This window comes from Rousettus aegyptiacus, unplaced genomic scaffold, assembly GCF_014176215.1.
Source record: "Rousettus aegyptiacus isolate mRouAeg1 unplaced genomic scaffold, mRouAeg1.p scaffold_m13_p_10, whole genome shotgun sequence".
NCBI lineage: Eukaryota > Metazoa > Chordata > Mammalia > Chiroptera > Pteropodidae > Rousettus > Rousettus aegyptiacus.
The window spans coordinates 29,114,147-29,138,370 of NW_023416285.1; the positions used below are offsets into that span (position 1 = coordinate 29,114,147).

The following is a 24,224-nucleotide window of genomic DNA, read 5'->3' on the forward strand; positions in this document are numbered from 1 at the left end:
AAAGCTAACTATTATGCAAAGTATTCATTGAACCTCTATTTCTTTTGAAACTTATTATGGGCAAATAAAAATATACAGTCATAAAAACTGTGAGGCCTCAATCTGGTAACAAATTATCTAAAAGTACTGTGGTAACTTTTACATCATTGCTATAAATAGTATGGATATAAACACTTTGGTCAATTTTTTTACACCACTCTTTAATTCTATTGCCCAAAGCCAATCTTCTCACTTCTCTATACTTTAGAGAATGTTACTGGCCATGTAGTTAATAGCTTTTATTTGTGTTACAGTAAGACTTAAGTTATTTTATCGCCCACATGATAAACAGAATGAGTTTAGCCCAATATCTATTACTTTATCTTTACATTCTTTGCAAATAGTAACTTAAACCTTTGATTTGGAAAAGATTACTTTTTAGCAAATTTATTATCTTTGGCTCTTTCTACAATTTGTAGTTCTTATTCGAGGGTTTTAAAATATACCATTTGCATCCATATGCAAATTGCTGTAGTAAGCTGTGAAGGTTCTGTTAAAATAATAGTGAATTCTTGTAAAAGCAATAATTATATTTTATTTGAATGGGTGAAATGCAAGGTCATCACAGAGTAAAATATAATCCAAAGTGGTTCTTATATAACTAGCAGAACTACAGTTGATATCGAGGTTACATTAACCACAATGGGAAAAAATATGTCAAAAAAAAAAAGTTTGCAGCATGTTTAGCTGGCATAATGTTTTTAAAAACCTTAATTATGTAACATATTCTTACACACATAAAAAAGATAACTAATATAAAGAGATATAAACAGAGAGTTTGTTCACAAAAGAACCAAATATGTCTAACAAGTATAAAAGTAAGAATGGCTTATATTCTTCATTTTCTTATCTGCTATGTGCTCCTCAAGCCACTCAAATCTGACTTCCTTTCACAACACTCTGTCTAAAGAGTATTATTATAAAATGTGTTGGGCATTTGAGTTCTCAACTTTCTTGACCTTTCAGTAGTATTCCTCACAGGTGGCTATTGCCTCTTGGCTTCCAGGTTTCTAATTCCTTTCTTCATCTTTGGCCTATCTGCTGACTGTATTTCTGAATCTTTGCTTCTGTGTAGTGATTAAATGCATTGGTTCTGTAATGCTAAATCTCTCTCCTCAAGTTATCTCATCCAAATCCCTAGCTTTGTTTTTTACTTTTAAATAAAGAGTTCCCATTTTTTTGTCTATTATCTAGCTGGTTTACTTCTGAATTGTAAAGATACATAATAATCCATACAACAAAATAGACAAATATAAATGAATCAAAAATTAAGACTAGAGAAAATATTGTATATGTAAAAAAAAAAAAATAAGAAGAAGGAGACCAGGGTAAAGTTTTAACATAAACATTCAAGCCAAAGACTCCTGATCAGTTACAAAAGTTGAATTTCAAATTCTTCTGAGATTCTTGATAAACTTACAAAAAAAGGAAATATAATTAGAAAAAAGGTTTACATTATTCATAAGAAAATACATATTTCTTAAGAACTAAAGCATTTCTGGTTTTCAAGTTTCAAGAAATACTTTTTGCAGGTAATAAAGAAGACAGCGCCCTCAACCACACTGTCATAAATGCAAAATCAAGTTTTCTATAGATGTTTGTTTAGCGTTCCTCTGAGTCATCCAAAGGCATGTGACAAAGCAAAGTTCTGAATGAAGGTCTCAGAGTACTAAACCTTTATCTGGGCACAGTTTCCAAATGTCTGATTTGATGAAGAGTATACTTCAAGAAAGGATAAAATGTATTTCCCCTAGAAACACTTTTCTCATTTGAACTTTGGATATAGCTTGAGAAGCAGATAACTCAAAATTGTAACATAGGGCAAAAACTCTCTAAATTATTCTCATTCTAGTCTCCAATCTCTGATCCTGAACCATACTCTATACCAGTCTTTCATTTGAATGTATTTTTTCTCTCTCATTTATTGTAAGGGACACACAGGCACAGTGCAAAAAAAATCCAAAACCATAAATATTATAAAGTTACATTTATTCATAATTATTCTACTCCTCAAATTTTGCAAATCTATGATTTTCATGTTCACATTTCAACTCTCTTCTTGTTTTTGTGACATATCATGTATATGTATGATATATCATATTTATGCACACTATATTATACACAAGCATAAAGACAGACATATTTCTTTTAATTACTAAAGTAATGTTTATATTATGTTATGTTTAATTCCACACACTAGATTATTAAACATTTATTGAAAACTTATAAATCTTGGACATTATTTGACATGAGAATATAGAAATTCATCCTACCCTAAATCATTTTTATTTTAATTTTTTATCAGGTAATACATATATTTGAATTAAAACTCAAAACGTAAAGGGCTCACCAATTTAAAATCCTATATTTAAACTTTATTTTACTCTGGCCACATATGTTCAATTACCTATTTGACATTTCCACTTAGATATCTGAAAATCTCCTTAAACACCACCAAAGTCATTATTTTACTTCCAAATCTTCTCCTCTTTCAGAGTTCCCCTTATCATTAAACAGTACAAACATCCATCCAGTTGTTCAAACAGCTCCAAAATCTATTACCGACTTTCTGTGTCTATCCCACTTTCCTTGTCCAAGCTCCCCTTATATCTTTCCTGGCCTATTACAATAGCCTTCCAATTGGTTTCTCCACATTCAGTCTTAACCCACCCTAATATGTTGATACTAAGAATGATGCCTTCATAACATATATAGGAACATGATTCTGCACCCCCACTTAGAATCCTACAATATTTTCTCATTCTTATGAGAAGATTATTCTTAATTCAGACAATAATGCCTTTTTTATCCTGATCTCTGCTCAGCTTCATCTAATGCCTTAACTCAACTGACTTAAACTTTGTTCCAACCACTCCAATTCTCTCTCAAGCCCTGAATATATGATGCTATCTTTTTGCTGCAAAGCTTTTGAACATACAGTTTCCCTTCTGTCTCAAATTCCCTTATGCCAATTATTCATTAGACAAATGTAGTACTAGTTCAGATAGCAACTCAAATGTCACTTTCACAGGGAAACTTTACTTGAGTCTCCTGATTTAAATTAGATGTTCCTTCATAGATTCTCTAAGCACATGTTTGACATGCCATTTTTCTTACATTAAATTTTATATTTATATTTAAGAATATTTGATGAATAATTTTCTCTAATGGACTTGTAAATACCATGAAGATAGATAGGCTCAATTTCGTTCTTAGTATTCTTTGTATCCTATGCCTATCATACTGGCTTGCCCATAGTAAGCACACTGTCTAGATTGCTGAATAAATAAACGAACAAACGGAAGGAAGGAAGGAAGGAAGGAAGGAAGGAAGGAAGGAAGGAAGGAAGGAAGGAAGGAAGGAAGGAAAAGAAAGGAAGAAGGGAGGAAGGAATGGAAGGAGGGAAAGAAGGAAGGAAGGAAGGAAGGAAGGAAGGAAGGAAGGAAGGAAGGAAGGAAGGAAGGAAGGAAGGAAGGAAAAACAATGTCAATACTTGGTACAGAGCATGATGTTTCCTCTGGAGGAAGAAGCTACCTGCTTGTTCAGGTTGTTTTGAGCATGTTACATCCAAATCTGCAAAACTCATAAGTTATAAACTTTGCCTTCTGCTTGAAGTTTTTGTGATGTTTATTTTTTCCAAATAGATTTGGAAGAATGATCTTGTCTATGATCTTTGCTCCTTTAAAAATTTCTTAATGACTAGTTTTCTTTTATCTTCTACTTGAAACTCTCTCTCCCCAGGGCTCAGCTCTAAACCATCTGTCTAGAATGATGAATTGTCCATAGCACTTCTTCCCTATGCCTCATGGCTCTGAGCATAATAATTTTTATTGAAACTTGCTCACTGGTAAATTAAATAAATGTTGCAAAATAGAGAACTAGAGTGTGCAGCCCCACCACTTCACTAGACACAGTCAGTCTGAATCCCATTTTAGATTCAGGATCTCTACCACCAGAGGAATGTTTAGACCATGGATTTAACATATAGATATACAGATATATATCTATATGTAGAATAAGGTAGATATGGATTTGATGTGCTCTGAATGGTTAGACTTTGGGTAATTTTATTTTTTATGTACTTTTCTTTTTATAACTGCCTACAACAAAATGCACTCCTTTTACATGAAACAATAATTGATTGATTAAAGTTCTGGAGGTAGATGATGGTGATGGTTGCACACAATGTGAATTTACTTAATACCATTAAACTGTACACTTAAAATATTTAAAATGGTAAATCGTATGTATATTCTACTATGATAATTTTTTTAAATGTTGATTAGTTAAGTAAATACCTTTTAAAGAACCAATAATGACTCTGAGGTACATGTCAGTTTGGACACCAAAAGAGAAAACTAGATTAAAATTTATATAGATATTTTTATAGTAGATGTTTAATGGCAACATTTTAAACACATTTTGTGGACTGCATTAGAAGTCATGAAGACAACTCTGACAAGAGTACTATTAACATTATAATAGGTTATTTTGTAGGCTGTAAAATCTTTTCCAGGAATTGTTTAAAGATATTTCGCCCATGTGGAGAAATTTAGAAACCTGCCTAAAAGTACAGGGAAATAGCTCAGTGTTTCTACTGTTTAGTTTAGTATGTAACATGTCTTTAAATATTCACTTAAATCCCCTATTTTAAGCTTATATTATCATCTATGAGTTTGTTTGTTTTTTTTTACTTCACATCTTCCCAAGTATCAAGGTTACTTAAAATTCTCTTATGCATATAAGTAAAATATTTATATGACTATATAACTAAGCAATAGTGAGCTAAATTATATTCTAAAGCTGATTTATTACTGGCTAGAGGGAATCAATTGTGCACATTTCTTGCCAGCTTTGCATACAGTGATGTTACTTTGGTAGCTTGAAATTATGATAGGAGTAGTTACATCTAGCAATCTACAAACACTAAAAATTCGTTTCATTTTTTTCCCTGAGTGTTTGCGGTTAAACATTTACCAGCAAATGGCTCCCTATTTTTGTAGTCTCTCACTTAACAGATATTATTGAGTTCTTTTTAAGTATTAAACATTGTATAGATAAGGAGAACAATGGTATAAACAAAGTAGATTGGCCCATACCCCTCCCTCCCATACCCTAATGATACTGTAATTAATATCTCTAGCTTAAACCCTTCAGTTGTATTCGATTCCTTAATCCAACAACCTACATAACTTCACCCTTTGGAAATCTGTTACACATCTCCGACTTTATACATCGCACACTGAGTTCCTGACATTCCTCCAAAACTTACTCCTCCTGCAGTCTTCTGAGGTCAAAATCTGAGCCTCAGGTCAAAACTCGTGGAAGTATTCTTGACTCCTCTTCTTTCATATCTCATATGCAATCCTTCATCAGGTCTAATCACCTCCACTTTGAACATATATGTAGAATCTAATGACTTCTTAAGATGCCTACCGCTCTCTCCCTCTTCCAAGTCAGCATCCTTCCTCACCCAATGGTTCCCCTGCTTCTACTCTTGTACCCCTTCAGTTCATTCTCAATGCAACAACCTCAGTAATCCTGTTAATAATGAGTCAGAGCATATATCCCTTCTACGAATCCTCCAATGGCTCCTCAGTGTTTTTCAGGATAAAAATCAAAGTCCTTACAATGGTCTACAAAAATTTATAGTAACTAGTCATTTATTACTCTCTGACTTTATTTTCCCCTACTCTCCACTCCACCACTCTGCTCCACTATCACTGGTCTCCTCTATTTCATCAGTATCCTAGGCATGTTTCCGCCTCAGGATCTTACACTCTGTGTGAAACATTCTTCCTCCAGGAGGCCTGCATTACTTCTAGACCCGGACTCTTCTATTTTAAATTGCTTTATTTTTTCTTTTTCACATATATCACCTTCTAAAATACCATATAATGAGCTCATCTGTAATGTTTATCATTTGTTTGTGTTTTTGTCTGTCTGTCTTACTAGGTTGTTAGTTCCATGAGAACAAGCCTAGACCTATGTCTCAGCTGAATGAATGAATAACAGATAGTACCCATGGTAATACATTATTAGCATATTAAGCTAAATCTATAAAGAAAAAGTTTGAACATTTTCAAATTAGCATAAGAAACAATTTTGAAGAAATCAAAACGCTCACAAAATTGAGTGTTTATTTTGAAAAAGTATTATTAATCACAATTTTGGTACGTAACTTACTGAATTTATAAGATGTCACGGTACCATGTGTGTTGATTTTTTTACCTTCAAGTTGAATAGATATATGGAGGTAGTTTTTCCCCAAAAGCTAACTATATGATGTAAAATAAATCAAAACTTTTCTACTATACATCATGTCTTCATCAAGTTAAAATGTTTTACTCCTTATATCAAATTGTTTTCCAATATTTCTTCAACAAGGATGTACATAATCTAAATTTCATGTGGAGGGCTGTAGTATTTCAGAATCAAAGAAAAAATAGTGTGATCCAATATTACTTTTTAAAAATAATAGATTAAGATGTTTTTCTGTATAAAAAATTACCGGCAACCTCCATTCAATTATAGAACCATTGCAGATGTAAGGAACAAGAAAGAAACAGATCTCCTTAGAAACATATAAAAGAATACCAGTTTTAAAGTTTTAGCAGCTCACAAATAGAATGTATATGCTAAAGATTATACACACACAGACACAGACACACACAGTTGACCTTTGAACAACACAGGTTTAAATTGTGCAGTTCCATTTATATATACAAATTTTTAAAATCTGTTTTTATGCTAAGTGAAATAAGCCAAACAGAAAAAGGCAAATACTGAGTGATTTCATTTATATGTGGAATCTAAAAAAAAATAAATGAATAAGAAACAAAATAAAACCAGATTCATAGATACAGAGAATAAACTGATAGTTGCCTGAGGGAAGGAGGTTGGAGGGATGGGTGAAAAGGTCAAGGGAAACAAACTTCTAGTTATAAAACAAATAAGCCACAAGATATGTGTACAACATAGGGAACATAGTCAATATCGTAATAATTTTGCACGGTTGTAGATGGTTAATAGACTCATTGTGATTATCACATCATAAGGTATATAAATGTTGAATCATTATGTTGTACACTAGAAACTTATATGGTGTACAACATAATGATTCAACATTTGCATACCAACTATAATTTAATAATTTTTTAAAAAATCTACTTTTAAGTGGATCCACACAGTCCAAACCCATATTTTTCAAGGTTTAACTGTATTTTTGATCCACGGTTGGGAATCTACTTATGTGGAGGGCCACATTAAGTTATAAACAGATCTACCAGTTTTTACTGTGAGAGTAGTCAGTGCCGTGACCCCCAAGTTGTTCAAAGGTTAACTGTATGTCATATATTTGCATAAACAGATTACCAATTCTATATGCGCAGTTCTCACTTTGCACAAATTTTTGTTACTAAGACTTATATAATACCAGTCCCCTCAACAGCATGGCTAAAATTTTTGTAACCATGTCATAGTAACATGAATAGAAAACTAGCTGTCAAATCTTGAGTCCACGATTCACTAAACAAATAACAGACGTACTTCATAATCATTGATTAATCATATTCTCTTTTTCAAAATCTATTACTGATTAATCATTGATCATCTGTTCATGCTCAGACAGTAAAGCACATAGTTGCATTGCCTCATTGACTTTCGATGATGAACTCAAATGACAGAAGGGCTAATTAAAAAGAGGAACTTGTCAGCAAAGATGGAAGTGTAGTGAAGAAATAAAAAGGGAATATAAGTTTTTAATGCCATTGGGTAAATACCACAGAGCACAATTGTTGGATCATACAGTATGAATATGTTTACTTTTGTAAGAAGTTGTTAAATTGTCTTCCAAAGTTTGCATACCATTTTTCATTTCCACTAGGAATATATGAGAGCTCTTGTTTCACGTTTCTCTCCAGCATTTGGTGTTGCCAGTACTGTGGATTTGGCTATTCTAATAAGTGTGTAGTGGTATCTCCTTGTTGTTTTAATTTGCATTTGTCTGATGATACATCATGTGGAGCATCTTTTTATATGCTTATTTGCCATTCGTATACCTTCTTTGGTGAGTTGGCTGTTAAGGTTGTTGCCTCACTTTTTAATTGAATTGCTTGTTTTCTTATTGTAGAGTTTTAAGAGTTTTTCTATATTTTGAATATGATCCTTTATCAGACATGTTCTTTTGCAAATATTTTCTCCCAGTCTGTGACTTGCCTTCTCATTCTCCTGATATTGCCTTTTACACAGCAGAAGTTTTTAGATAGAATTAATTCCAGCTTATCAACTTTTTTTTTCATGGATTGCATCTTTGATATTATAACTAGAAAAGTATCACCATACCCAGGATCATGTAGGTTTTCTTATATGTTATATTCTAGAAGTTTTATAGTTTTGTTTTTTACATTTAGGTTTTCAATCTATTTGAGTTAATATTTTTGTGAAAAGTAAATCCGTATCTAGATTTTTGGGTTTTTTTGTTGTTGTTGTTGTTTGCATGTGGATGTCCTATTGTTCTACCACCATTTATTGAAAATACTATTTTTACCCCATTTTACTGCTTTTGCTCCTTTATTGAAGATCAGTTGACTCTATTATATGGGTCTATGTCCAGCCTTTCTATTTTATTTTGTTGATCTATTTGTAGATTCTTTCACCAATACCACTGTCTGTATTACAATAGCTTCATAGAAAATCTTGTTGTTGGGTAGTGTCAGTCCTTCAAATTTATTTTTCTTCAAAACTGTGTTGGCTATTGTGGATCTTTTGCTTCTTCATTATAAATTTTGCCTCTCATCATAAAATCAGCTTATTGATATCCACAAAACAATCTGCTAAATTTTGAGTGGGATCGCCTTGAATCTATATATCAAATTGAGAACTGGCATCTCAACACTGTTGAGTTTTCCTAGTTAATTCCAAATTCCACATGTTTCTTGATGGCATATAGGAAAGTGACTGACTTTTGTACATTAACCTTATATCCTGCGACCTTGCTGTAATGGCTTATTAGTTTCAAGAGTCATTTTGTAAAGTCTTTCAGATTTTCTATATAATTTCATTTTGTGATTTGTGAAAATGTAAATTCTAATTATATAACTTCATTTTATTTTTAAATTAACATACAGTAAAACTGATTTTAATTGATGTACAGATCTAGGATTTTTAAATCATGGATGGACTTATATGACCACCAACACAATCAGGATACAAAACAGTTTTATCATCACAAAGAAACTCCTTCAGACTATACCTTTGTATGCACACCCTCTCCCTGACCTAAAACCTGGGAACCACTAATTTATCTTCCACCATTGTAGTCTGGTATTTTGGAAAAATATCATATTAATATAATCATGCAATCATACTATATGTAAACTTTGAGACTGGCTGCTTTCATTTACCATAACTTCTCTGAAATTTATCAAAGTTGAGTGTATCAAAAGTTTGTTCTCTTTTATTGCTGGGGTATTCCATTGTATGGATGTATTAAAGTTTGTTCATCTACCTTTTCCAGGCATTTTTATTTTTGAGCAGTTAACAGTGTATGAGACTTCCACTCATTTTAGATCCTCACCAGCAATTGATATTGTCAGTATTTTTGTTTTTATTTTAGCTATTCTAATGTATGTGTCATTGTATCTCATTGTGGTTTTAATTCACATTTCACTAGCAGATAATTATGTTGGACATCTTTCATGTGCTTGTCATTAATATTTCTTCCTTCGTGAAGTGTATATGAGTCAGTGAATTTAGGAAGTTTTTAGTTATGTAACCATCAACATAGTCTAATTTTAAAACATATCCATTACCGTCTCCCCCTCGCCAAATCCCACTTTCAGTTGTAGTCACTCCTTTTTCACACTCAACCCTAGACAATCAGTACACTATTTTCTCCCATTATAGATTTAAGTTTTCTGAAATTTGATATAAATGAAATCATGCAGTGTGTAGTCTTCTGTATAGACATCAATTGTTTTCTGTTTTTAAATTGGATTATATGTCTTATCAAATTTCAAGACTTCGTATGTTTTGAACATAAGTCCTTTATTAGACATATTTGCAAGTATTTTGTCCCTGTGATTGTCTTCATTTTTTTCATTGTGTATTTTCAGAGTAAGATTTTAAATATTGATGAAGTAATATATATCATTTTTTTCCCTTAGTGTTTGTGCTTTTGTGGTCAATTATTAAAAAATCATTAGCTACCCCAAGGTTGTAAAAATTTAGTTCTACATTTTTTTTTCTGATAGTTTTATACTTTTAGACCTGACATTAATATGCGATCTATTTGGAGATGATTTTTGTGTATGTTACAAGATAACAGTATAATTCATTTATAATATTGATGTCATCTATAATCAAAATAAAAAATAAAAAGATAGTAGAGTACTGGAATAAAAATAGACATTAAAGATCATGTAGATATCCAATTGCACAGTGCCATTTGTTGAAAAGACTGTATTTTTCCCCCCATTGAATTGCCTTGGCACCTTTGTCAAAAATCAATTGAACATAACTGTGTTTATTTCCAGACCCTTGATATTTCTGTTTCATTGATCTGTATGTCTATTTTTATGCCAGTACTACACTATCTTTTCATTTTTGTTTTTAAATTACAGTTGGCATACAATATTATATTAGCTTCAGGTGTACAATGTTGTGATTTGACATTTATACAACTTAAGAAGTGATCATCCTGATGAGTTTAGTACCATCTATGCCATACATAGTTATTACAATATTATGCTCATTACTATACTATCTTTATCACTGTAGTGTGGTAATAAGTTCTGAAATGTAGAGTATAAGTCCTTCCTCTTTGTTCTTATTTTTAAAAATTGTTTTGACTGTTCTAGGATAATTGTATTTCCAAATTACTTTTAGGATTTGTTTTTAAATTCTGGCATTAGGATAGGAACTTTTACAAGAATCGTGTTAACTCTTTCAATCAATTTGAAAATTATTGTCAGCTTAACAATATTGAGTTTTCCAACCCATAGACATGGGTCATCTCTCCATTAATTGAGATCTGTAATTTCTCTCAGTAATGCTTTATAATTTTCAATGTGCAAGTCTCACTCTTTATTAAATTTATTTAAGTATTTTATTCTTTTTGGTACTATTGGATGGACTTTTTAAAGTTCATTTTCAAATTGTTAATAACTAGCATATACAAATGCAATTGATTGAAATTGTATCCTGTGACCTTGATGACCTTATTTATTTATTCTAGTAGGTTTTAGGTTTTGTATGTTCCCTAGAATTTTCAATATGAAGGCCATCTCTTCTGCTGGTAAAGACAATATTACTCCTTTTCAATCTGATGCCTTTACTTTTTTTATCTTTTTTATCTTTTTCTTTTTCTTTCTTTCTTTTTTTTTTTTTTTTTTGCCTGATTGATTACCCTGTCTAGAATCTTCAGTACAGTTTTGAATGAAAGTGATGAAATTGGGTATCTTTGCCTTGTTCCAGATTATAGGGGGAAGAAATACAACTTTAACAATTAATTATGAGGTTAATTGTAGAGTTTTTTAAAAATATACTTCACTAAGTTGAGGAAGTTTCTATTCCTAGTGCATGGAGAGTTTTTATTATGAAACGATGTTGAATTTTATCAAATGCTTTTCTGCCTCTGTTGGTATGGTCATGTGGTCTTTGTTCTTTATTCTGTTACTATGATATATAACATTTACTAATTTTAAATTAACTTTGAATTTCTGAAATAAATCCCACTTTTTCATGAAAGATAATATTTTTGGTATGTTTCTGAAATTTTTGTTTGATAAGAATTTGTTTAGGATTTTTATATCTATACTTGTGAATGATATTTGTCTATGATTTTCTTTCCTTATGGTATCTTTGGCTTTTTTTAAAGTGAGTTATAATGACATGCAGTATTACATTAGTGTCAGGTTTACAACATAATGATTTGATATTTGTATATATTGTAAAATGATCACCACAATATGTCTAGTTAATATTTGTCACCACACGCAGTTACAAAATTTTTTTCTTGTGACAAAAACTGTTAAAATCTACTCTCTTAGCAACTTTCAAAACTGAATACAGTTTTATTAGCTATAGTCACCAGGTTGTGCATTATAGCCCCAGGACTTATTTATTTTATAATTAGAGATTTGTACCATTTGACCCCCTTTGGCTTTGATATCATAGTAATACTAAACTTATATAGTGAAATGAGAAATGTTCCCTCTTCTACTGGGAGAATTTGTGAAGGATTAGTAAATTATTTAGACAAATTCTTCAGTAAAACAATCTCGACCTGACTTTTTAATTATTAATTTTATATCTTGTTATATATATTTGGATTTTCTTTTATTCTTGAGTCATTTCAGTTGTTTGATTCTTTTTATGAATTCTTCAATTTTAAATTTTCTAATTTGTTGACATATAGTTGTTCAGAAAGACTTGGAAGTTATGGCTCACAAAGAAGGAAGACTATTAAAATAAAATTATCTTACTTTTGTTGGTGTGTTGTAAAAAGACCGAGAGGCAACTCTTACAAGGAAATGAATAGCTACCTTTTCATTTCTCAATGTATCTCATGTATGAACTGATTACTGTCTAAAATAGACACATATCATTTTTTTATCTGCTGTTTTATTTTTCTTCATAAGATTTACTACTGTTTTGTTTACTACTATATTCTTAATATCTAGGATAATGGCTGCATATATACATATTCATTGTATGACTGAAAGAATAACTGGAGGCAATTTTTAAATTGTTTTCTTATCATTGAATAATTTGTACTTAAATTAAAAATATGTTATTAAGATATCATGAATATGTAATTAAAAAGAAAAATCAGATATGAAAAAGCCTGTATTTCCCATCTTTATTTTCCAAGTTTAGAGGTTATCTATTGTCTGTTTTCTTCCCTTTGCACAGTTAAATGAACATTTACATCCTAATGACTTAAATACCCAAAGATTTGGAAATCTTACTGCTTGATGGGTACCAACACCTCTGTGAGTTTAGGGATAATATAGTGGAACTACCACATGCCTCTGTTTACTTCAAAAGGAGTTTGATATGGTGTAGGTCCATATTAGACAAAGTTGAAGGGAATTTATTCCTACTGCACCCCCAAAATTTACAGAGATTCCAAGTATAACATTGAATGTTTCCATTTAATCACTGAATCACTAAGAACTAGTTGCTCTTATAGCAATTGCATAGAATATCTCATTACTTTCCACAAAAGAAATTATTTTAAAAGGAGAGATTTAGAGAAATAATTATACTATACTACCTTGGTGGAATAGGTTTCTGTTAAAGAGGTAGGGACTATATCAAAAGAAATTTTTTTAATCCTCACATTCGATTTCTGGAATGAACTTTTTTTTTTTCCATACCAATCACAAACAAGTACCTAAGAACTAAGTTACATTTTTGTTTGTTTTTGTCTAAAGCTTGCCCTATAGCTGTTTTGTTCTGTTTGTCTGTTTGTTTCGGTCTCAAGTGTTAATTTCTTTTTACTCAACATGGTTTAAGATTACATTTTAAAAGTCTTTGTATATGTTGTGTTATTTAATGTCATTTAATCTCGTAATCATACTCTACATTGTTCATTATTGTTATTTAGTAAAGTTAAGAAAACTATTTCTTTAAAAATTGCATAGATGCTGAAGTTCTCGTTTGTAATTATTTACTCATCCATCTTTCCAAATATTCAACAACCATTTGCAGTCACTATCGAACAGTCATGGTGACTACTATACATTGTTAGGTGTTACAAATCACAGAGAAAAATAAATTAGTATCTCCATGAGCTAAAATCAAAGTAAGAACATAATGCTATTAGAGCATGTAAGAGATAAAAACTAGCTTTGGACTAAGAGAAGAGAAAGAATCCACAACAAACATTCTATAATGAGTGGAAGTTAAAGGACAGGTAGAAGTTTTCCAGTTGTAGAACTTTAGAATAAGATAATCTATTATGTTCTGATTTGTAAATTATTAATCAAAGATAGTATAAGTAGCAGAAACTAATTTTTTAATAATAAACTTTATGTTGTCCATATACAAAACCACTTAAATCTGTGTTTGAAATTTTAAGGAAAAACTGTTTTATGCAATGTTCACTAATGAGGTAGCATTTTTATATAAATCATTTTATAATTACTATAAATAATTAGAATTTAAGATTAAATAATTTATACATGAAGCTCTTAAAATAATGTCTGGTATATAGTAAACCTTTAACAAGTATTAGCAATTATGTTTATTGTTAAAGAATCTAAATTTATATTGAATATATTATATATGTGAAGTCATGCTTAATACCAAATTTCCAACTCATCTGATACCTCTGCTTTTCCCTCTCCTCTGTGCTGTAGAAAAGCTGACCTTCTTTGGTGATTCAAATACTTCATGCTTTCTCCAACATCAGGACTTGCTTTTCCACTTTCTCTTCTAATCTTATCTTCATTCTAATTCACTCCCATTTATCCTTCTAATCTGATGTTGTTTCCTTGGGGGAGGCCACACCTAACATCTCTATCATTATTTCAACCTATACCTCAGATTAGGTAAAATTTTCTATTTCATGCTTATAATTACTAGTACATGTCTTCATAACATCACAGTGGACAATTTTATTCAGCAGAATTCTCAAATGATTGGACTGGACAGATTAGCCTGATGAGGAAATGAGGAACAGGTTAAATATCTCAAGGGATTGTGAAAGGATCACCTATGGTACATTAGAGTTTTAAAAAAATGGCAGAATATAAAGTGAGAAGAGAAGAAAGTCAAGACTGAAAACGTCAGGTTGAAGAATAGTGGTGCAGTCTCCTCTCCCTTAAATTTGCAAATTCAATAAATTTTGAAATCTAAAATGCTTTTTGTAATTGGATTTCTTGTGGAAATGACAGTATAATTTTGCATCCAGATTCACACTGGGTGAGATGAAAACATTTTATACAGATTCAAGAAAGGAAACAGAGTGCACCACACAAGTCAGATAGGAATTTTTAGAAATCATGAGAAAGGGTGCTGAACTCACACAGGCCATTACACTACAGCTCCAAGGAAAGTTTAACCTAATATCCAAGAGGCAATGTTGTCCCAAGAGCCATTTAGGTAATAAGTTCTTACATGTTTTCTGACTGTTTTAATAATATATTTTCTCTGCATTAGATTTTGAACTCCACAAGAATAGGAACCATATCTATTTTTTTTCATCGATATAGCCAAAGAATGTACATAATCCTGGAAAATAGTTGGCAGTCAAGAAATAGTTGAAAATAAAGTCAATATTCAATAAATAAATAAATGAATAGATAAATCTAATTGCTAAATGTATTTCTTTAAATATATTTTTATTTTTCAATTATAGTTGACATATATTATTATATTAGCTCCTGGTCTATAACATAATGATTAGACCTTTATATAACTTACAAAGAGATCATCCCAATAAGTCTAGTACCTATCTGACTGACACAAAACATAGTTATTATAAAATTATTGATTATATTCCATCTGTTGTACTCTACATACTCATGGCTGTTTTTACAACTGGCAATTTGCACATCTTAATCCTTTCCCCTTTTTCACCCATTAGGCAATCATCAAAATGTTCTCTGTATCTATGACTTTATTATTACTTGTTTTTTGTTTTTAGACTCCACAAATAAGTAAAATCATATGGTATTTATCTTTTTCCATCTGATTTATTTCACTTAGCACTATACCATCTAGTTTCATCTATGTTATTCTAAATGTCAAGATTTCATTTTTATGGCTGAGTAATATCCCACTGTACATATGTACCACATATTCTTTATCCATTCATCTATTGATGGACACTTAGCTCACTTAGGTATCTCATTATTGAAAATAACACTTTGAAAAAAAAAAGGAAAGAAAAGAATGCTGCAATAAACATGGGGATGTATATGTCTTTTCAAATTAGTATTTTAGGATTCTTCAACTAAATACCCAGAAGTGGGATTGCTGGGTCTTTGTCTCTTGTTACAGCCTTTACCTTAAAGTCTATTTTGTCTAATATGAATATTGCTATTCTACCATTTTTTTGTTTCCATTTCCTAATTGCTAACCTTAAATTAATATACAATGAAAGTCAAACACGTACACTATTCTGATACTTTATTTTTAATATAGTTTTCCTTAAATTCCAGTGTATAAATTTTATTTACATAGATCGAAAAAATCGAACAAATGAATAAGTTCTTATTATATGTGTATATGCATATAAATGTAGGTTTATTTAGAAATTCCTATTATATGTGTACTGCATTTGAATGTAGGTTTCTTTTCATAAATGCTCATTCATTTCAAAATTCACTGAGATAATATTTATAATTAATTAATGGACTCATTATTAAGTTCATTTAAAATGTTTATGAAAAAGCTTAATAAACATGCTATCAAAAGAAATAATTACACCAGATATCAAAAATAATTACAAAATAAGAAAGGCTTACTTACATCAAAAATTCTACTGTGCTAAAGACATCAAAATACAGAGAAAAGATACCCTTCATTATATCAGAAAAAAAAGTAAGTGGTAAAATGATCTAATATTAAAGTGGAAAGAAAAACTTGTAAAAATATTAGAAATATGCATTTTCAATGGATTTTTCTAAGAATTTTAGTCTCTATAAAAGATAACAAAAAGTGACTTTAAAACTTGTTTAGGTGATAGGTTAATTTGTACTTAAAGGATCAAGCCTTAACTGTTACTTATGAAATTATCATACTCAGGAGACTAATATATTTGATAACTTGTCTGGTGAGGAAAGAATAGTAGTTAAAAGCTCAGACAAAAACTTTAAAAAAACAAATGTGATCACATCAAAGATACATATTTCTTTAAAGGGAAAATAAAATATTGACAATCATTTGAGTCAATATTTTGTATCTCAGATTTGATCATTTCTTCTCCAGGTCCAGGGGATGTTTCTCTGGGTGAGTCTTAGGGTCAATTTTCTTTGTGTCTGCTGTTGAGCAAATTATTACTGCTGGAGAGAACCTCAGAAAAGTAAATGTTAATGCTGCAATAAATTCCTAATTACCAATTCCAAAATGGTCTGCAGTAGTGCTTGGCAATTCTATCTACTTCTTTGGCCAACTGGCTCTCCCTTTCCACAATATTTCTATATGTAGTTTTTTTTATTTTCCTCAAACCATCACCATAATTCAATTTCCAGTGGTGACCAAAACAAAGCCAGGTGACTTACTTCCCTACTTCCATTCTTTCCTTCTTCCAGTCCTGTTCCCCAGACTAAAATCTCATTATTTTCTTTCCCTGATTGAATCACTTCAATTACTTTTCATAAACCAAAACTCTGAAACCTGTACTACAACTTTGTCTCAAATCACTTTCCCTTTACTTTCTGTGTTTCAGTTATAGAATCTTTAATTGCTCACATGTGCCATGCTTCTCCCACCCTTACCCATCATATTGCTTTCCTAGGGCTGCTGTAACAAACCACCATGGTGACTTAAAACAACAGAAATCTGTCTCACAGTTCTGGAAGCTAGAAGTCTGAGATCAAAATGTTAGGAAGAGCCACGCTGTCTCTGAAACCTATAGGAAAATCCTTGTTTTCTACTTCCAAGCTTCTGGTTATTTGTTGGCAGTCTTTGTCATTCCTTGGTTTGTAGATATATCATTTAATCCTCCATGTCTGCATGGCATTCCCCACGTGTTTCTCTCTGTTTTCAAATTTCTCTTTGTACCAATAATTTGATTAGGGATCACCCTAAGACCTCGTTTTGACTTGATTATCTGTATTTCCAAAGAAGCTCACATTTCATGATATTGGGAGTTAGGACTTCAATAAATCTTTTTTAGGGAGACACAACTCAACCCATAAAACCCACAATTAATACAGGAGTTTTCCACATGTTGTTTGTTCTCCCAGAAACCTTTGCAACCCTCAGCGCTCTGCCACCTTGCCTAGTGACCCTTCCAACTTTCACCCAGAATGGCTTTTATTAGGGAAGACTGACTCACAACCTAAACACGTTTTCCCAGTAAATGCATTTGTAGGACCATATATCTTGCCTTTGTAACATTTATCATATTGTAATTTTACATTTATTGGTGAGATTATTTGATTAATATCTATCTACTTCACTAGACTGCAAGCTCTGTGAAGGCCATCTTTCATCATCGTTGTGCCACTAACATCTGAAATATCATGGTAGGCATTCAAAAAACGGTTTGGCTGAATGAATAAGTAGTAGATCAGATCAGAAATGACAAAAATATCAACTTGCAGTTTCAAAACTTTTACCTTTACTAAAGTGTTAGCTATAACATAAACTGTTTCCATATAATATTCTACCTGTCAGGAAATAATTTCTCTATCATTAGATATCATGGCTTAAAAAAAAGTTAATAAGAAATTTGCAGTTTATTTTGAATTATCAGTGCTACAGTAGCTGTATAGGACTATAACCCTGCTCATGTCACTCAACTTATCTTTTTAGTCTAAAAAAAAATCAACTCTCTAAATATCCAAATTGCATTCATAAGTTCCAGGGCAAGCAAAAAAAAAAAAGCAAAAGGTTATAATAGAAATATTATAACTGAATATTTGAGAAAGATTCAGTTCGGTGAAACAAAATCTATTGATAAGTGCTATAGCTGAACTCTGGAAACACCCAAAAAACAATTCAATACAATAAGAAATACTATGGTGAGTTATAACCAGCAGCAGTGGAAAAAGAAATGACCAACTACAATTATTGCCGTTACATGTTTATCTTTTATATTGCACATAGATGCTTTTGGATTCGTAAGGCAAAATTCAACTTCTGCTTCTTTGAAAAGCATTTATGTTATATGATTTTCTTCTCTTCCATAATTCCTTACATGAATTCCTTATACGCAAAGCCAAATCTCTATCTATATGGACTTTGAAGACTGGCAGAACTGGGTTAGAACTCCAGCTCCTACCATCTGGGTCATTTCGAACAATTTACTTAATTTCTTTAAGCCTCAGTTTTCTTTTCTGCAAAATAAAGATAATATTATTTGATTGATTGGATTATTCTGGATATTAAATGTACATAATGTATGCAATAAATTGCCAGGTCATAGTTAGCAATTAACATATGTTACTACTGTTATCTTCAACAACATAAACATGAGAGGTGAATTTTAAATACTTTTCAATTTCGAACATATGTCTTTTACAGTCTTCTATGGCTCACTTTATTTTCTTAAACCAAGGTACAGTTTTTATAATTAGTTTTATTTGCAACATTCACTTTTACCTATTAACTGTCATACATAATAAATTAGGAATATTTTCTTTAAGTAAATTACAAATAAATTTAATATTAAGAATAGTATATAGATAAATTCAATATATCTACTGAAGGTCGAATTCTGCTTAATTACAAAAACACAAAGAAATAACAAATTAATGAATTATCATTAATTTGAAATATTTATTCTTAAGTTTAAAATGTTTATGGCTTAGGTAACATTCATTGATGAAATGTTGCCTTTGAAAATTTTGCGTAACTGAAAATAAATTTGAGAAATACAAAATGACCAACAGTAAAAACAAAACAATTTAAATAATGTGTTTTATTAATAGAAATGTAAAAACATAATTGTTTTATTTTATTTGCCAGAATTTGGCAATTAGTCTTATTAGCACAATTAAAACTAAAATTTGATTTTCTCAGATATATTGTTATTATCATACCAGGGGAATAAAGCTTGACTTTTGTTACCATATTGAGAGAGTTTAAAATTCCCCAAAGGTTGCACTCTAGAAATCATATGTAACTGTGTATTTTATAGCCTCAAATATATTTTTATTACAATTATATTACATATAAATATGTAAATTATGAAGATTTTCATGATGCAGAATGAATTGAATTTTGGAGGTAACAGAAAGGCATAGCCTCAATCACACTTGATTTCTTCACCCTTATTTGAATCTTGAACTTGTCTCTTGATGCTTTGAGATGAAAATATTGATGATATTCTTTATATGGTTTTCTCATCATTGTTAATCATCTAGACATTATCCATATTATCTCTAATATTTTTTTAAGTTAAACATACAGAAGAAAAAAAATTGAAGTCTTGAAGTATGGAATTCATATTTTAAGCATTTATTACTCGCCTTTCCAATTGCATTCAACAGACATTTATAAATTCTGATAATGTGTGAGGCATGGCACCAAGTAATCAATATCTTTCATTTGCATTATTTCAATTGCTCTTAACTTCATCCCTAATAAGTTGGTGTTCTTATTTCTATTTTTAAAGTAATGAAGCTGAGGTTAAATAAGTGACAGAATAGGATTTGAATCTCAACTTACTTGATTCCTAAGATTATACCATAAATTATCATTCTGTGCTACCTCTATGTAGGCAAAATCCTTAACTTGTTTACCAGAAGAGGGATAACCCTGGCCATTGAAACACCTTTGAAACTCCTTGTTAAATTTCTCTGGCACGAGATGGACAAAATGGTTTTGTTTGTTTTTATATAGGTATATGGCCATTATTGATCCCCTGAAACCCAGACTGTCTGCCACAGCCACTAAGATTGTCATTGGAAGTATTTGGATTCTAGCATTTCTACTTGCTTTCCCTCAGTGTCTTTACTCCAAAACCAAAGTCATGCCAGGCCGTACTCTTTGCTATGTACAATGGCCAGAAGGTCCCAAGCAACATTTCACGTAAGTTAATTCTCAATTATGATTTTCAATTCAATTTATTAAATACTTAAGGAACTATAGGCTGGGAGCAACAATTAAGCAAATTGTTCTCAAGGGCTCACATTTTACTTGGGAAAAGAAACACATAAAAATATTGTAATATAGTATATGGTCAATAAGTTATTATAAGTCTTAAGCACTAGATTGGAAAGGAAATAGGAATGCTGTATGATAGAATTTAGCATTTCGTATTTTGGACCTACTTTAAGAAAAGCAAATGGAAAAAAATTATGCAAATATTTTCATTTTGCTTTTTAGTCTGATCATTTACATTTTATTTCAATATAATTATTATTTAGTGACCAAATTTCCCTTTAAAAATAACAAATATAATGGTCATCTATTAAGCAGCCATTTTATCAAACTCTGCTCTATGTAGAGTTCAGATTTTTAAAGAAAAACATTCAGAAGTACTTATTGAAGGAAAAGCTGGCAGCAGTTATTAAACTGAATACTGTATTCTATTATTATTAATAAGTATTAATTGTATAGCAAAATAAAATTAATCAAAGTAATAAAATTAAACTATTTGTTGACTAAATCACTTTACCATTGATTTTAAGTCAATATTTAATAAGCTATCAAGAAACGGGAAAACGAGAAGGCTTAAAGTTCACTCTATAAAAAAAGACATGAGTATTAAGAAGACTAGCATATCAAACTCTTTAATTACTTTAAAGTCTTCCTAAGACAGTGGAAGCCACACAAAAGTTTATACAAATTCTAATTGGGCTATTCTGTTACCACTTGCCCTCTTATTCCTCCTTAAGTGTATCCTTATAATTTTGATTGAGAGCTATGAAATCCTATAACTTAGTCTGTATGTTATTTACCAAATAATGGAATCAAATGTATTATGACTTTGAAAATTGTATGTAAATGTCTATCTGATTCTTAAAATCATAGTCAAATAGCTCGTGGATCCAATGTAGCTCACAGTATCTGGTAACATTTTTTTCATTTGAATGAAAAACAGTTTATTTTAAATGTGTCTGATGTTGCAGAGATATATAGAACAGTTTTACACAGGAGAAATATGTTAGTTGATTAGTTTTCTGTCATATCTCTTTTCCTCTGATGATACATTTAATTAGCTTAGCTCAACAATTACCAGGTAGGGGAAAGGCATTCAGCTTGAACCTCTAGACAAGGGGACATGTGAAATTTAAATGAGCACTGCAGCTCAGCTATGGTGTTTGTGTATAAAAATTGACAGAGATTAGCTGGTAACATTTGGACAACTGTAGGTAACAAGAGTATGATATTCTGATGGATTTGTGAAATGAGGCTTAAAGGAGATGTGGAAATTTCACATTTTCAATTATGATTTAAAGTGGAATGAATTCAAAGTCCCACTATTTCATTCCAATATGCTCTTCAGCATGTGTTTTTCTTATTTCTTGCAGTTACCATATTATCGTCATTATACTTGTATACTGTTTTCCATTGCTCATCATGGGCATCACATACACCATCGTTGGAATCACTCTTTGGGGAGGAGAGATCCCGGGAGATACCTGTGACAAGTATCATGAGCAGCTAAAGTCTAAAAGAAAGGTACTCTTTCATATAATTTACCTAATATTTGTGTAAATTATGGCACATCCGAAGGAAAAAAACTACTTATGTCATTTTAATATGATGTGATTTGATGTTTTGCTCTATTTTTGGTCTTGTTTTTTTCTTTCCATCGATTTTATCTTTTACTTCCTTTTTGTCTTCTATATGGCATTGACCATATGCAATATCAGCCTGTGATAGAATGGTCCCTTACAGAAAGCCTTTTCATTACTGTTTGTGGAGTATTCTCAATTACTCTACCAGAAACTGCTGAAATTTCATGTTAAATGGAGTCCCAGTTATATTTCTGCAGTTTTAGCTATCTTTGCCCTTTATTGAACAGAATTCCTCTGATGTACTCTATAACCTTCCAGAAGCTTCCTTTATTCCAAGAATGGTATGTGTTTTAACTTCCTAAAATCCATTTATTTATGCCTCCTTCCTCCCATCCCCAATCTAGTTTCTGCACAGCCATCATATGTGTCTGATTAAAAGATGAGAGTTTCGTTAATATTCTTCCACTACTTATTGGGGGACATCTTAAAGCCTGTTTCCGAACATTTACATTGAGAAAACCTCTAAAATTATTTTATTAACATCTTACTAAAAAATTTTTTATTAAGATTTTTTCTGACTACCATTATGTGACTTAGTGAGAGATTTTTGATAAATTTGTGGGGTTAAAAGAAATTTTATTCATCTATTCCATCTTCCTCTCTCCAGTTGATGTGTACTTAAAATTGGAGAGGTTTATCCAAGGATAAGAGAGTCATCCTAATTATGCCAATCATTTATTCCATCTATGGTTCATTTATTTATGTAGAACTACTACCAACCACATGGACAATTCCCTTAAAACATTCAACAATTTTAAAACCACTTACCTACAAACACTCACTTAACAATAATCAACCAGGTTTTAAAAATCTAATGTAGAAAAAGGCCTTCTTTTAATATTAATGTTTCCTCTGTTATTGACAAATAGTGGTAGACAAGACTTATGTTTGGTTAACAATTTATTACGATGTCTAGTATTTGAAAACAAAAAATGAGCATGATCTCTTTCATGTCAATTTACTTATTTCTGCCTGTAATATGAATAATTTTATTTCTCTTAAAAAAAAAAAACTTAAAAATGACATGCACAAACAACCAAACTATGCCTTTAGCATCTAAAAAAAGAATCCTAAAACTAAGAGAACTTCAATAACATGGTCATCTTAAATAAACAGTTTCTCTTTCTCTTTTGTAATTTCAACCCTCATTTTGAAACACCTTGCTTATATTGCAGGATACTCTTTGGGGGGGGGGATATTATAGTTATATTTTAGGCATGATCACATTAAATGACTAATGTTCTATTGACTTCAGAATAATTTCTGTCTTTATATTACCCACTTAGTTTCCTGCCTTTTGTCTCTTTTTTATCAGTTAAGGCATCTTTTTCTTAACATTTTTTTTCCTGTTCACTCCCAGACAAATTCAGTTCAGTAATTGTAGATTATGGTTCTTTTTTCTTCATCTATATGTAATATTTTTTTCTGGCAACAAATAAAAATTTAATCTGAGTGTTTTTTGATTTGTTTTGTTTTTATTTTTGTTTTGTTTTGTTTGTAAGTCCCAGAGGGATCAAAAGCAAGAGGGACTATTTCTGCCTTTGCCCCATATAGCTGATGAGAATTAGACATAAATATTTCCCTTTGATTTTACTACTCTACAATTTCAATGTATAAATATTAATTCAAACCAAGAGTGTAACCCTGCTAGAATAATTTTAAAAGCATGACATTTAAAATTTCCAGTCTGTATGTCTTTTTCTCAGATTGTATTCTGGGCTGAAATAATAGAAAATGACATTCACATCATGGACTTAC

General features: G+C 30.9%; 1 protein-coding gene across 1 annotated transcript in view; it reads left to right on the top strand.

Annotated features, from left to right (window-relative positions):
• Positions 1-24,224, top strand: part of TACR3 (tachykinin receptor 3) — a 57,872-nt gene that overhangs the window by 4,503 nt on the left and 29,145 nt on the right. The window contains exons 2-3 of the mRNA XM_016159122.2: positions 20,563-20,751; positions 22,197-22,347. Of these exons, the coding sequence (XP_016014608.1) occupies positions 20,563-20,751; positions 22,197-22,347 (340 nt within the window). The remainder of the gene's footprint in view (positions 1-20,562; positions 20,752-22,196; positions 22,348-24,224) is intronic.